The following is a 16,200-nucleotide window of genomic DNA, read 5'->3' as shown; positions in this document are numbered from 1 at the left end:
GAGTTAATTGGAGTCTCAGCTCTTTATTTTTACAGACCTTCTCACTGCTCAACAATAACTGCAAATACGACGGGTCCTGTCCTACAGTAAGCTTTTTAAAATTGTCCTTAAAACTTACGTAAGATGCTTCCTGGCCGTCGAATGAGGGGAGAAGCCGCTCGTCAACACGATTCATATATCCTGGCGTGAACATAGAACCGGTGGCGAACTGTGGTGTGCCAAACGGTGACACAAATGGCGATGCTGCTGGGGCACCCGCCGTCGTCGTGGGTGGCTTCACAGGTTCAAGCTTAACCTCAGCCAATTGTTTCATCAATGCAGACAAAGTGTTTATAATTGGATCGGGCAAGGGAAAATATGACCCTTTAATAACTTTCACGATCTTCAAGCATCGATCATATAGTTCTGCCTGATGGTTAGGCAAATTATCACCAACTAAATCAATAACACTTTGAATGTCATTAAGCTCTTTTATAGCATCAAGAGCATCCTTCAAGGCACTATAGTCTTTTTGCACAGTAACTATATCAGAATAAATGTCACTAAACTCATCAAGCTCTTGGATTCTCACACCAAGCTTGCTAAAACCGTCCATGATGCTGTCGAACGTTTCGAACTTGTCGTGGACAAGGATTGACTCCTTAGTGAGATGTCTAACATCAAGTTCTGAAGTATCACTGACCAACTTCATCACTCTACTTAGCTCACTGGTTAGGGCATCAACGGCTGGGCGCAGCCGCTTTCTCAATTGATCACCTTTATTCTTTTTAGGACCCATGATTGTCACTAAAGTTAACTGTACTGATTATGACTATAATAATGTGTGGTAAGGTATCACAACCAACACATTCACAAAACTTCACAGATTCTTCTTAGCTGCATCTGTTCTGTCTTGTTTTCATTGTTTCGGAACGCAATGCCTAGCCGTTCTCGAAATCTTATCTCGAAGCCTCCCGAATGATCAACATAGTGAAGTTTACGAATGTGTATTTATTACCATGAAAACAGTAAGTCTAAAACAAAAATATAAGAATTAGTTACATAAAATTAATTGTTATTATTTTTTTTAGCATCAAGGTTGCGTGATTTTAATTTAATAAAAAATATGAATTTTCTAAAAAACTTAAAATTGGCACGAATCATATTAAATCGCATCAGAAATTGATAATTTTAGAATAAAATAATCAACATTATAAAAGTAAATATTCGTATATCAAAACTTAGCAGTTAAATGGTCTATTTGTTGAAAAATTAATGATTTAAATTTCTTCATAAAATTGTACCATTCTACGCTTATTCTCAAGAATTAAAAGATAAATTCTTACCACATATGATGTCAAACTAAGCAGGAAGGCTTATTTGAGATCTTCCACACATCAGAGCGCATGTATATTCAAGCAATACATTATTTTCATTCACGTAGCTCCTCACATGGGAAATATCAAAGGAAAAGTGCGCGTCTCTCTTGTTTGTTTACAAGCCACGCGCGGAGATAGTTAGGAATGCCACGTAACACACTCATTCTCTGGGGAATTCTGGTGTAAGGAAAAAGGGATTAATGGGTTCGAACTTGCCGGGGAATACAAGAAATACATACCGACACAGTCAGTCTGTCTGTAATACTCTGCAAGAACAAATCTGGCATCTTGTGCACTTTCTTTTCCACCAATAGAAATGATAAATCATCATTGAGCATCTACTCTATATCTCACTTGGTCTGTCAGTCTGTCTGTAATACTCTGTAAGGTCAAATCTGTCATCTTGTGCACTAACTTTTCCACCAATAGAAATGATAAATCATCATTGAGCATCTACTCTATATCTCACTTGGTCTGTCAGTCTGTCTGTAATGCTCTGCAAGGTCAAATCTGTCATCTTGTGCACTAACTTTTCCACCAATAGAAATGATAAATCATCATTGAGCATCTACTCTCTATCTCACTTGGTCTGTCAGTCTGTCTGTAATACTCTGCAAGGTCAAATCTGTCATCTTGTGCACTAACTTTTCCACCAATAGAAATGATAAATCATCATTGAGCATCTACTCTATATCTCACTTGGTCTGTCAGTCTGTCTGTAATACTCTATAGTACATCCAATGTGTTTTTCTCTTTTGCTATTTTAAGATAGAATGCTTATTTTTTGGTAAAACTTTTGCCGTGGTATATTGGTTATGCTATAAAATCATGAATCTAAAGGGATAAGACAGTGGCCGATAAATTGATGTACATCCCCAATGATGATATAAAAAACTACCCCATCTGTAGATTACAATTAGTGATTGAAGCATTTGGACACTTAACTTAATGAACCAATCAAGCAAAACTCAATAAAAGTCCCCAAAGTTTTTAAGCCAACGAATTAATAATATAAAACTTTGGGGACTGGTGTTATAAACACTAAACAGCCCAATGTCCCCTCCATCTCTGATATAACAATCATATTTCTCCGCTGTTATTAAAGATTAACCTCTGTTATTTTTGTATGAATCTGTACCATTACTCACTATGTCCGTCTGTCTGTCTGTTTGTCATTTCCTTTAATTTGCTTTGCTGTTCTGATATGTAGGGAAAGAAAGTGTCTCAAAAATCAGCCATGTGACGTCATACAAATGATGGAGATGTGAGGAGAAGTGGGAAAGAAAACCAACCCCTAAGAAAGAGATGGATAATTCCTTAATTTTTATGACGTCACATGGCTGATATTTAAGACACTTTGTTCCATTACTTCTTAATATTGATTTCATATCTTTCCTCAAAGAAGCATGTACTTGGAGGATAAACTTTAACTTCTAACTCTAAAGAAAAATTAAATATTATTTAGTTATTGATGTGTGTGTAATAGAAGCAGATATATTGTATGGATGTATGTACAGTAGATCTTTTCATGAAAATACCCTTTTTCGAATTTCAATCTTCTGCTAACCTAAAAAGTTACTTTAGGGGCCTAGAAATATATGTACAAAATTTCAGCTCTCTATCTCTACTGGCGACCTAGCGCCAGGCATGTAAAATATCAACAGATAACGGTAGCACGGCGGTTTTAACAATATCTCAGTAATGTGCAGGTTTTCAGCTCTTCTGCATATTTCAATTTAAACACATAAGGCCAAAGATATTTTATCCCAAAAATCTTTTGTCAAAGTCTACTCTAGACCTAGCGCCAGTCATTTTTCTAAAATCATGCATTTTATACCTGTGAAAAATGAAATCGCCAGCGCTAGGTGTAGAGTAGACTTTGACAAAAGATTTTTGGGATATCATATCTTAGGCCTTATGTGTTTAAGTTGAAATATGCAGAACACCTAAATTCACCTTCCAAGCCATTCTCTAAGCATTTAAATTTTTTTTTTGAAATAACAGGATTTAGAAACTGCCTTTTGAAAAGGCCTAAAAAATATCTTTTTTTGTCCCTTTTTTCACTGTATATAGTTACAACTTATTAAGATATTATTCTCAGTTAAAAAAAATTGGCGCTTACAACACCAAAACCGGCAAAAACAGGCAGTTAAACTTCTGAACCCCTACTTAACCCCCTGACAGACCCCCCCTCTATCTCGGCTCCTGCTACAGATAGAGACGTAAAACTTTTTTCTGGTTGTTCATGTGTATTTTTAGAGAATTGCTTTTTCTAGTCATAGCGGTCAGACTGCTCCTTATCCGCTTTTTAGCGTCCAGCCGCTAAATATTAAAACAGCTGTAGAGCGGCCAATTTAAAGCTAAGAAAACCAAATTTTATGACAAACTATTATTTTTTATAATAAGAAAATACCTTTTTTGACCATCGCCGAAAAACGACAAATAATGGAAACCGCCAATTTTGGCGGTAAAACGGCCAATTTTAAAGCTAAGAAAACCAAATTTTATGACAAACTATTATTTTTTAACGGCCAATTTTAAAGCTAAGAAACCCAAATTTTATGACAAACTATTATTTTTTATAATAAAAAATACCTTTTTTGACCATCGCCGAAAAACGACAAATATTGGAAACCGCCAATTTTGGCAGTAAAACGGCGGTTGGCGGCGCTAAATAATATTTTTATCTGTTTATAGTTACAACTTATTAAGATATTATTCTCAGTTAAAAAAAAATTGGCGCTTCCAGTACCCAAACCGGCAAAAACAGGCAGTTAAACTTCTGTATCCCTACTTAACCCCATAACAGACCCCCCTCTATCTCGGCTCCTGTTACAGATAGAGACGTAAAACTTTTTTCTGTTGGTTCATGTGTATTTTTAGAGAAAATTACTTTTTCTAGTCATAGCGGTCAGACTGCTCCTTATCCGCTTTTTAGCAGCCAGCTGCTAAATATGAAAAAAGCTGTAGAGCGGCCAATTTTAAAGCTAGGAAAACCAAATTTTATGACGAGCAATCATTTTTCATAACAAAAAAAATGCTTTTTCTGACCATCGCCAAAAAACGACAAATAACGGAAACCGCCAATTTCGGCGGTAAAATGGCGGTTGGCGGCACCAATTAATATTTTTATCTGTTTATGATCACAATAAAAGACTACATACAAAAGTTGGCTGATTAAGGTCTGGAAAGGGTCAAGACAGTTAATTGTTTAAACTAATGTAATAGATTTTTATTTTAGTCAGATGCCAGACGCAGACAATTAAAAAAATATAACATTTAGAAATATTATCAATTTGTCTACAAAGGGTTAACAACAAAATCAAAATATACAAATCTAATTATTAAAAACATCAAGATGATCTTCTCTATAAATTTTATTTGTAAAGCATTGATATTTTTATCAAATAATATGACAATGATGACAACATTAATAAGTGATTAAATACAGACAAAAAATAGGAGTCAACATCCATAAAGACAAAGCTCTAAGATCAGAAGTAAGGACAACTCTCTTGTAATTACTTTTGTAATATTTAATCAACCTTAGTAAAAAATAAGATGAAAATTAGGTGTTCAGGTATGATCCAGCAGGATATAATCCTCCTAGTCTTCAAATAACTTTGAATGGCTCCAGTGTATTTATTTTTTTACTCATAGACTTAAAATTGTAAAATTAAGCTTATCTTACATGCCTACATGACATATTAAATTTTTTTTTAAATCAGCTGTTGTTTCCAGCTGACCGCAGCCAGTGGCGGCAGTCCATGTAAGCTTCAAATCAATTAAATTTTTTGATAAATATATATTAATTCTTGAGTAATAATAAACTTCCGTGAATAGTAAGGCCATGAAAAATAATTGCTCGTCATAAAATTTGGTTTTCCTACCTTTAAAATTGGCCACTCTACAGCTTTTTTAATATTTAGCAGCTGGCTGCTAAAAAGCAGATAAGGAGCAGTCTGACCGCTATGACTAGAAAAAGTAATTTTCTCTAAAAATACACATGAACCAACAGAAAAAAGTTTTACGTCTCTATCTGTAACAGGAGCTGAGATAGAGGGGGGTCTGTTATGGGGTTATGAATGGATACAGAAGTTTAACTGCCTGTTTTTGCCGGTTTGGGTGCTGGAAGTGCCAATTTTTTTTTTAACTGAGAATAATATCTTAATAAGTTGTAACTATAAACAGATAAAAATATTATTTAGCGCCGCCAATCGCCGTTTTACCACCAAAATTGGTGGTTTCCGTTATTTGACGTTTTTCGGCAATGGTCAAAAAGGGTATTTTTCTATTACAAAAAATATTAGTTTGTCATAAAATTTGGGTTTCTTAGCTTTAAAATTGGCCGTTAAAAAATAATAGTTTGTCATAAAATTTAGTTTTCTTAGCTTTAAAATTGGCCGTTTTACAGCCAAAATTGGCGGTTTCTGTTATTTGTCGTTTTTTGGCGATGGTCAGAAAAGGTATTTTTTTATTATAAAAAATAATAGTTTGTCATAAAATTTGGTTTTCTTAGCTTTAAATTGGCCGCTCTACAGCTGTTATAATATTTAGCGACTGGCCGCTAAAAAGCGGATAAGTAGCAGTCTGACCGCTATGACTAGAAAAAGCAATTCTCTAAAAATACACATGAACAACCAGAAAAAAGTTTTACGTCTCTATCTGTAACAGGAGCCGAGATAGAGGGGGGGTCTGTCAGGGGGTTAAGTAGGGGTTCAGAAGTTTAACTGCCTGTTTTTGCCGGTTTTGGTGCTGGAAGCGCCAATTTTTTTTTAACTGAGAATAATATCTTAATAAGTTGTAACTATATACAGTGAAAAAAGGGACAAAAAAAGATATTTTTTAGGCCTTTTCAAAAGGCAGTTTTGAAATCCCGTTATTTCAAAAAAAAATTTAAATGCTTAGAGAATGGCTTGGAAGGTGAATTTAGGTGTTCTGCATATTTCAACTTAAACACATAAGGCCTAAGATATGATATCCCAAAAATCTTTTGTCAAAGTCTACTCTACACCTAGCGCTGGCGATTTCATTTTTCACAGGTATAAAATGCATGATTTTAGAAAAATGACTGGCGCTAGGTCTAGAGTAGACTTTGACAAAAGATTTTTTGGATATAATATCTTTGGCCTTATGTGTTTAAATTGAAATATGCAGAAGAGCTTAAAACCTTCACATTACTGAGATATTGTTAAAACCGCCGTGCTACCGTTATCTGTTGATATTTTACATGCCTGGCGCTAGGTCGCCAGTAGAGATAGAGAGCTGAAATTTTGTACATATATTTCTAGGCCCCTAAAGTAACTTTTTAGGTTAGCAGAAGATTAAAATTCGAAAAAGGGTATTTTCATGAAAAGATCTAATGTACAGATAACTACCTGTCTCCCTTTTCTAAAGACCTTTTTCGTCTGCTAGCAAATTGTTTTGTGCTTCTTAGCTGTGTTAATATTCCCGACGCTATTAGTATTGGTTGATTTTCAAAGACCAATTGAGAGTCGGCACAATATCCTTGGGATGGGGACATACAGTTATTTAACCCCTTTCCCCTATAGTGTTTTATTCTAATGTAATAGATATGAGTATTTTAACGTCTTTTTTGATGCATCACCGACAGACTGACGTAACAAGTAAATTATAAACTAGCTTCTCATTGATACAGAGAATCTTCACTAAAACTTCTAGCCGTCTATCTTTAATAGCAGTCAAGGAAATTGCATTGCCCCCATAACATTATGAACGGACTGACGGACGGGCGGACAGACGACATTAATTATAGAGTAGCTTTACTTATAAAAAATGACATAAAAGAGCAATGTAAAATATTTCTAAATATTTTTTCTCGTATTCATTCGAAATCGATTATTATCCAGTGGATTAGAACCGGTTCTCATCCACACGAAAAAATTACGTCTAGTAAAGTATTATATCCAGTTTTCTACGAATATAAAAATGTACAATCATAGGATTAAAACCAGTTTTTTTAGCAAGTGCCTTCGGCAACTTGAAGGCTAAAAAGACTGTTTATAATACGATGCGATAATGACCTTTTAAAAAACATTGGATACCTTTGAGTTGATCTGATTGGCTGTACCTATCCTGTGCATCCTCCAGCCCCCATCCAGTTATACTTGCTGTTACATTAGACAAATCCTGTATTATAGTAATAGTTATTTCTTGCATCGTATTATAAACAGCTTTCCGCGGATATAAAAATGTACAATTATAAGATTAAAACCAGGTTATTTAGCCCTGAGAGATAATATTTACATCTCGCATCGTATTATAAACAGCTTTCCGCGGATATAAAAATGTACAAATATAAGATTAAAACCAGGTTTTAATCCTTGAGATGCTTAAGGCGTGGGCTAAAAATACTGATTACTCTTATGATTGTACATTTTTATATTCATAGAAAACTGGATATAATACGATGCTAAACATAAGTTTTCCGTATGGCTGAGAACCGGTTCTAATCCACTGGATATTAATCGCTTACGAATGAATACGGGAATATTTATTATATTAACAAGGATGACAACTTCCAGTTATTCTGGCTCTTACATAACAAAGAAAGAAAGAGAGAGAAATTGCAAAAAAAATCAGAGAAATTCACGAAATAAGAACCAAAAATAAGTTCTTTATATGGCTTGAAGCATAAAAAAATAAACAGATGGGTAAACGAATGTATAGACTAGATACGCACAGATCAAAGGAATCTTCACTAAAAATTTCAGCTGTCTATTATAGATAGCAGGTGAGAAAATCACATTACCCCCACGGCATTACGGAATGACGGACAGACAATGTTAAATATAGATTAGGTTAACTATGAAAAATGACCCTCTACAGATTATGACGTCATACGATAGAATAACCAATGAGAGGCCAGCATAAATTTTACCATTGGTCAATTACAGTATATACTGGCCTCTCATTGGCTATTCTATCGTATGACGTCATAATCTGTGGAGGGACTTTAATCATCTTCTAGATACTCTACTATGTCTCTAAAATATCAATATTTTGTTTATCAAATAAGCTAAGCTACTCTATAAATCACTTTGTATGTCTGTCCGTCCACCAGTCTGTAACGCTATTGGGAAAATGTGATTTACTCTTCTGTTATTCAAGTTAGACGGCAGAATTTTTTCTTGAAGATTCCCTAGAAATCATTTAGTATCCAGTATGCATGTTTTGATTAAAATTATTCTTTTACTTTGTTTCAAAATACCAACGAAATATTTAAGGTTTTATTTCAGAAAATCTGTGTTTATATATAAAAAATCATTATAACCTCGGTTGGAGATAAGCAGGCAGGCGATAACTGTTCCAATGTCTAAAACTATGTCAGTTAAACGATTTTGTATTCAGTCATAGATGTAAATATGCAAAGAAATTATATGGAAACCAAACTTTATGTGCATTATTTGTGCGCTCCTAATAAATCTATTTGTTAGATGGTTTTTCAGTTCAATTCGACAAATAGCAGTCTATTTTTCTGTCTGTTTGTCAATCTATCTATCTGTCTTTCTGTTTTTAAAAGCGAAGCTTTTCTATAATTAGGGTTGGTCTGTACGTCCGTCCGTTACAGTTAGCTCTTTTTTTGTTAATTTGGAATTGTCTCATCGATTTCAAACTTTACACGCTTATTCCTATAACAGTTAGGTACGGCTTAGAAACCGCAGCAACTCTATAATCGTTACCAGACAGTCCGTACGTACATTTAAAACTAGATGATTTTTCTACTTCTTTGACAACAAATTCTGGAATGTTTAAATCATCCTATTTATCTGATTTTTTAAAATACGGATTCCTATTAAAACAGGGTATAATGTTATAAGCGAAGCATCTCTAGAATCAAGTCCTAAATACGTCAGTATGTCCTTAAACAGTAACATGTATTTAATCAGTTTTGCATCAAATTTACTTATAATTTTGTTAATAAGTGTTAATGTTCGTTTGTCCTTCCATTTCAGAGCTACGCTTTTATGGATTTTGTCATCCTTGTTCTTATTATATAAATGTCTATCTTTCTATCATCATATATATATATATTTTACCTCTTTAGGAATGTTTAACTTGACCAAGCCAGCGTCATATTTAAAATTATCCCTACAAAGAAATTAAGATTTTGTAATCTAATCATATTCTAAAAATATAAAAAAAAAACATGAAAAAATTTCACAGAGTTATTTGGAGTAAACTAGTGTTATAGACTGACAGACAGACAGAAGGATTTCGAGGCAAAAGGACAGACAATCAGACAGACAAAAGGACAGACAGACAGAAGGACTAACAGACAAAAAAAAACAGAACGAAAGACTTTCAGACAGGACAATCAGACACATGTTCAGACATATAAAAAAAAGACAGACAGAAAAATAGACAAACAGAAAGACGGTCAGATAGACATAAGCACCAGACAGACAGAAGAATAGGCAGACAGATAGACGGTCAGAAAGACCAACAGACAACACGACGGTCAGACAAAAAGGGTATAATATCAAGGGACAGACAGAGAGATGAATAAACAGACAGATATTCAGACATATGCTCAGACAGAAAAAGAGACAGACAGATAAATAGACAGACAGACAGATAGAGAGAAAGAAAGAGAGACATACAAAATGACATTCAGACAAAAAGGGTATACAATCAAAAGGACAGACAGAGAGATGGAAAGACAGACAGGATATTCAGACATAGGTTCAGACAAAAAGAAGAACAGACAAACAGAAGGACAGACATACAGAAGAACAGACAGACAGAAGAACAGACAGACAGAAGAACAGACAAGCAGAAAATATACAGACAGAAAGAGAGACATACAGAAGAACATACAGACAGACAGATAGAAGGACAGACAAATTAAACAATGTAAAGTATAGATGAGCATTTCAGTTGTCTATCTTTAAAAGCACCTGAGAAAATCACATTTCCCCAATAGTGTTACAGGCTGACAGTAAATTATAAAGTGGTTTCTCCCTTACAAATCCAATTTTATAAAGTAGTAAGCTTTTTTTTGTCTGTAGCGAAGGATCTCACTAACATATTAACCGATATGGTTCTCCTTTGCAGTGAAGCTTCCTATTCAGGTTCAGGGAAGGTTTTTAACTACTTTAGGGGGGGGGGGGTAAATACACCAACCATAGAAAAATCGCCCCTAGAAAAAATGCCACCACAATTTTTTTTTACTTTTTACTTTTTAAAATTACAATTAAAATGGGGGGACCTCTTGGGGCGTAGCCGCTAGTTAAAAAAAGGCATTATCCTCTTTTTTTTTAACTTTGATAATTTGAGTATTCCCCCTCCATCCCCCCGAAAAAATTATGAAACCTGGCCGCGGCGCTCGGCCTCCTAGCCTATAAACTAACCTAACCTAATTGTAAAAAATCGCCGCGTCCAGGTTTCATAGTATTGTCATGGGGGGGGGGGGGGGGAATAAAATTTTCAAAATTGAAAAACAAATTTCTATGAGAATAATGCCAAAAAAAACTTACTCAGAATTCCAAGATGGATGTATCAGAGTCAGGAGTGGAGAAAATTCTTCTCTCTCTCCAGTGGAAGGATTGTACACAATATACCTGAGAATGAGGTCATTTTTTCGAACACAGTAATAGTGTCTGACTGATTATGACGTAACAAAAAAAATTAGCCAATGAGAGGCCACTATAAATTTTACCATTGGTCAATAACGGCCTCTCATTGGCTATTTTTTTTGTTACGTCATAATCAGTCAGACACAATTACTGTGTTCCACTCCTTAGACTTGTGTACATAAAAAAAGAATGAAGCATTCCAAATATAATACTGTGTTCCATTTTTTCTAGCATGCATTGTCAATAAATCACATATATCCACTCTATAATTCAATTTGGAAGCTTTACAAAGTGTCTTAAAAATCAGCCATGTGACGTCATAAAAATTAGGGATTATCCTTCTCTTTTTTAGGGGTTTTCTTTCCAACTTCTCCTCTCATCTCCCAAAATTTTATGACGTCACATGGCTGATTTTTGAGACACCTTGTCCAGCTTTGAAGAAGTGGAAAAGAACATTCCTAAAAAAAAGATGTATAATGCCTCATTTTTATTATGTCACAAGGCTGATTTCGGTATAGGTAAATTTTCTGGCATGCAGTGCCAATAATTCACATATATCCACTCTATACTTCAACTTGGAATTAAGCTCTACAAAGTGTCTCAAAAATCATCCATGTGACGTCATAAAAATGAGGGATTATTCTTTTCTTTTTTAGGGGTTTTTTCTCCCACTTTTCCTCTGATCTCTCTCATTTTTATGACGTCACATGGCTGAATTTTGAGACACTTTGTCCAGCTACGGAGAAGTGGAAAAGAAATCCCTAAAAAAGAGATGGATAATGCCTCATTTTTATGACGTCACATGGCTGATTTATTGAGACACTTTGTCCAGGTACTATATACGTAAATTTCTGGTATGCAGTATCAATAAATCACAGATAGCCAATATATACTTTAATTTGTCTGTATATTTGTGACTTCGCACGTGACATTTTAGGCTCTCTCATTGCATACCTGTATTTTTCTGGGTTTAATTCATCGCTTTTTTCTAGACAGTGAGCTGCAGTTATCACCCAACCATTCTAAAAATAAATTTTATTTTTATTAAAAGTAACAGGATGTTTGTGAGTTTCTATGTCTAACCACTGAACCTATATGGTTCTCCTTTACAATTTAGCTGCTCATAGGTTCTGGAAAAGATTTATGAAGTGTCTCAAGAAATCAGCCATGCGACGTCATAGAAATGAGGAATAAGAGGAGAAGTGGGAAATAAAACCCCTAAAAAAGAGATGGATAATCCCTCATTTTTATGACGTCACATGGCTTCAAATTTATAAAGCTTCAAATTTATAACTAATTTCGGGGAAGATATCCCTAAAAAAAATTTTCCCCTTCTCAGAAAAATTCTTTAAAAAAACTAGGGGCATAGCCAATTTTTCTCATAAAAAGTAACATGATGTGTGTCTGTCTCAGATGCCACTAACCGCTGAACCGACATGGCTCTTTTTTACAGTTAAACTTCTTAAAGGTGTTCAACTATTTCCTGATATCTCACCCCTAGAAATTAAAATTTTTCTAGAAATTAAAATGTTTATCTCCAATAGCAACCGAAAATTTTTTGTTTCCTCTAAAAGTTACAGCAACACCAAGGAGGGAGGGGACAATGGGCTATTTATTACACTAGTCCCCAAAATCTTATAATAAGTTTATCATGCATTGGCTACACAACGTGGGGAACTTTAATTAATTTTAATTGGTTGGTTTGTTAAGTTATGTGTCCAAACATTTCAACCACTAATTGTAATCTACAGAAAGGGTAATTTGAAGTATAATCATTGAGGATGTATGTACATCAATTTATTGGCTATTGTCTTATCCCTTTAGATACCTGCAGACATACGGACAAACATGGATTTTTATGGAGTAGCTTTACTACTAGATACCTGTATCAAAGTTCCGCCACAAACCAGTTTGTAAAAGAAAGGGGCACCAAAATCATTTGTTATCTAGGATAGATAGATAGATAGATAGATAGATAGATAGATAGATAGATAAATAGATAGATAGATAGATAGATAGATAGATAGATAGATAGATAGATAGATAGATAGATAGATAGATAGATAGATAGATAGATAGATAGATAGATAGATAGATAGATAGATAGATAGATAGATAGATAGATAGATAGATAGATAGATAGATAGATAGATATATATATAGATAGATAGATAGATAGATAGATAGATAGATAGATAGATATATATATAGATAGATAGATAGATAGATAGATAGATAGATAGATAGATAGATAGATAAATACCTTAACAGCAGATGGAAACATATCTGAAACTTGATATCCCCCAATGATTCTGCCCCGCCTACTTCGTTGCGTTGTTCTTGTTAGTTATATATATAGATAGATCGATGGATAGATAGATAGATAGATAGATAGATAGATAGATAGATAGATAGATAGATAGATAGATAGATAGATAGATTGATAGATAGACAGATAGATAGCTAGATAGATAGATACCTTAACAGCAGAAGGAAACTTGGTATCTAGAACTTGAGCTCCCCCAATGATTCTGCCCCGCCTACTTCGCTGAGTTGTTCTTGTTATCTGAAGAAAAAATAACAAGGATGACAACATCCATAAGTAATTAAACAATTACATCATGTAGAAATTTGGTGTTGAAAAATTCCATATTTCTAACTGTGAGGTTTAGAATTATAATTTCTCATCTGTAAATCATAGTTATATAAACTCTATAATACAAAGTAGCTTGATGTCTGTCCGTCTATCTGTCCGTCCGTCCCTTAAGATCTCGGTAACTACTGAACCGATTGGATTCTACTCTTCAGGGAAAATACCTACTGGTCCTGTGGTGGTTTTGGGCTATCTTCGGACAACCAAAACCACAACCCCTCCAAAAACAAAAAATACCCCCAATCCCATTTTTTTTCTCTGACAATTTCGAATTTGATACTTGGGCAGCTCCAATTATTATCATTTTTTTAATTTAATTTTTTTAAATTACGTCTTGGGGCAAAGCCTATAAACATAGAACATTAAGAAAAATCAGTGATCTTAAGGGATAACTAGTACCTGACATTTTGAATTTACAGAAGAACTGATGACATTGTTGAAAGCTCTGGAACTTTTCACCTCGTCCTGCGGTTTCTCTGTCGATCTTCTTTCCTAAAAGAAGTAAGTCTTTGTTGTCGAATTCTTAAAGAAAGAAGTATCTCAAAAATAAGCAAAGTGACGTCATAAAAATGCATAATCACTCATTTTTTTGAGGACACACTTTGTAAAGTTACATTCTTAAGTAAATGCCGAATTAGTTTTACTTTCCAGGTTGTTCACCTTTTTGGAGAAGCTTTACAAAGGTACCGGGAAGGTTTCATGTTGTTTAATTTTTAGATTTAAATGTTCGTTTATTTTTCAGATACAACATGGGGGAAATCAACCTGTAAGTAGAAGGATGGGGGATAAAGAGGTGTTCCCCCCCCCCCTCAAACAAATCTTTGAAAATATATGAGACTACCCAACCCCAACCAAAAAAATTTAAAGCCATTATTTAAAATTTTTGGATGACTTACCTCTATAATACAGCAACTGCCAGTGCGTCCAGTAGGCATTTGACAAACGCCAATATGCTGTCCTTTTTCTCGCAGACACTAAAATTAAAATAATTTATCTATATAAAAGTAACAGTATGTCTGTCCGTCTGTCTGTGTGTATAAAGGATCTTGCTAACCCCTTGACTGATATGATTCTCCTATATGCTGCCTACTTTCTCTTAGACACTTTATAACTAAAGGAACAAAGTAAATTTTGTGTATATAAAAGTAACATGATGTCTGTCCGTCTGTCTGTTTGTAGTAAAGGAATTAGCAAAAATCTTCGACTGGTATGCTTCTCCTTTACAGTATTGCTTGTGATAGATCCCATAAAGGTACTATTTTTTCCTAAATAAATTCCTTATCCTTTTTATTAATTAATTTTAAGAATAAAGGAGGAATAAGTGCTCAAACTGGCACTTTGTATGAAAGCACCTAAAATTCTCAAACCTGCAGAGTTTTAATACATTGCACTGCCTTCCATGCAAATTGTATGAGGTTTATTTTTTTTTATTTTGTAGCTTTACAGACAGACCGACGGACCAAATAAAGTTATACTTGGAACCCTTCTCATAAAATGCAGCCGCTATTATTGAAGAAATCACACGACCAAATAGCGTTATGTACAGACAGAACATTCCATGTATGTATAATATAAAAAAAGTAATCATATATCTTAAATAGCAGCTGAAAAATTCACACTTCCCACATAGCCTTACGGACTGACTGACAAACAAACAGACAAAGTTAATTATAGAGTAACTTTGTTACTAAAAATCTTATAAAATTTCTATACCTGTAAGGTTCTGATGCATTGGCCAGTCTGATTAGAGTGTCCATTACACTCAGCTGCTGACAACACGTGTTCAGCTGCCAGAATTATACCTGGATTATAAAGGGTGTGCAAAATTAAATGCGTACATTTTAATATTTAAAATTGCGCGACTTGTGTTAATAGTAGAAAAATGTGACGCATATGTTTGTGATCTCGGGGCTAAAAAAACTGGTTTTAACTTTATAATTGTACATTTTATATCCGCGGAAAGCTGTTTATAAAACGAGATGCGAGAAATGACTATTGTTGGCTGACATAATAACGACACAATTTTGTTGACAATGCATGGTTTAAAATAGATAAAAATGGTTCTAACATGCCTTTTCAAACATATGGACGAACGCATCTAAATTGAAGCTACGCTTTAAAAAAAAAATACCTATTAAACACCAAATATAACATTTCATTGTGCTAAAAAGTGTACAAAAACGTCTAAAAAGATGATTTTTTTCAAGTATGGCTTCGGAATCTATTAATATCCGCTGGATTAGAACCGGTTCTCAGCCATACTGAAAAATATAGGATCGTATTACAGACAATTTTCCATGAATATTAAAATTAAAATCATAAAAATTAATGCCAGTTTTGTTAGCCATTCGCCCCCCCCCCCCTTAATTTGGGCTAACAAAACTAGTTATAATCTAATTTTTCATTTTAATATCCGCGGAATCGTGTCTATAAAACGATGCGGTAAATAACTATTGCGCGTGTATTGTATCAGTAATGATGTAACTTATTAACTGAAGCAGGACAAACCTATATACATTAAAATAGGCGCTATATTACAAAGCATCTTGTGGGGCACTCTTAAACACCCCCATCCTGTTTTTTTTTAATG

The 16,200-nt window shown here is 34.2% G+C and overlaps 1 protein-coding gene across 2 annotated transcripts in view; it reads right to left on the bottom strand.

Moving 5' to 3' along the window:
• LOC145305929 (chymotrypsin B-like) overlaps positions 1 to 15,972 on the bottom strand; it is a 28,108-nt gene extending 12,136 nt beyond the window's left edge. The window contains exons 1-12 of one of the 2 annotated variants that reach the window (XM_080147809.1): positions 15,742 to 15,970; positions 15,324 to 15,412; positions 14,507 to 14,584; positions 14,010 to 14,102; positions 13,437 to 13,523; positions 12,841 to 12,903; positions 11,912 to 11,979; positions 10,859 to 10,942; positions 9,419 to 9,470; positions 8,653 to 8,694; positions 7,424 to 7,508; positions 2,756 to 2,797 (exon numbers count right to left, since the gene is read on the bottom strand). In XM_080147809.1, coding sequence (XP_080003935.1) covers positions 2,756 to 2,797; positions 7,424 to 7,508; positions 8,653 to 8,694; positions 9,419 to 9,470; positions 10,859 to 10,942; positions 11,912 to 11,979; positions 12,841 to 12,903; positions 13,437 to 13,523; positions 14,010 to 14,102; positions 14,507 to 14,584; positions 15,324 to 15,412; positions 15,742 to 15,769 — 811 coding nt within the window. In that variant the 5' untranslated portion in view covers positions 15,770 to 15,970. Of the gene's footprint in view, positions 1 to 2,755; positions 2,798 to 7,423; positions 7,509 to 8,652; positions 8,695 to 9,418; positions 9,471 to 10,858; positions 10,943 to 11,911; positions 11,980 to 12,840; positions 12,904 to 13,436; positions 13,524 to 14,009; positions 14,103 to 14,506; positions 14,585 to 15,323; positions 15,413 to 15,741 lie in introns of both variants that reach the window. The other variant, XM_080147811.1, reaches the window with a different exon arrangement.
• Between the last annotated feature and the right edge of the window lie 228 nt (positions 15,973 to 16,200).

Source organism: Acartia tonsa, chromosome 14, assembly GCF_053477335.1.
Source record: "Acartia tonsa isolate MP-2025a chromosome 14, ASM5347733v1, whole genome shotgun sequence".
Taxonomy (NCBI): domain Eukaryota; kingdom Metazoa; phylum Arthropoda; class Copepoda; order Calanoida; family Acartiidae; genus Acartia; species Acartia tonsa.
The sequence above is the reverse complement of the archived record's forward strand: the minus strand, read 5'-3'. Positions and strand labels throughout refer to the sequence as shown.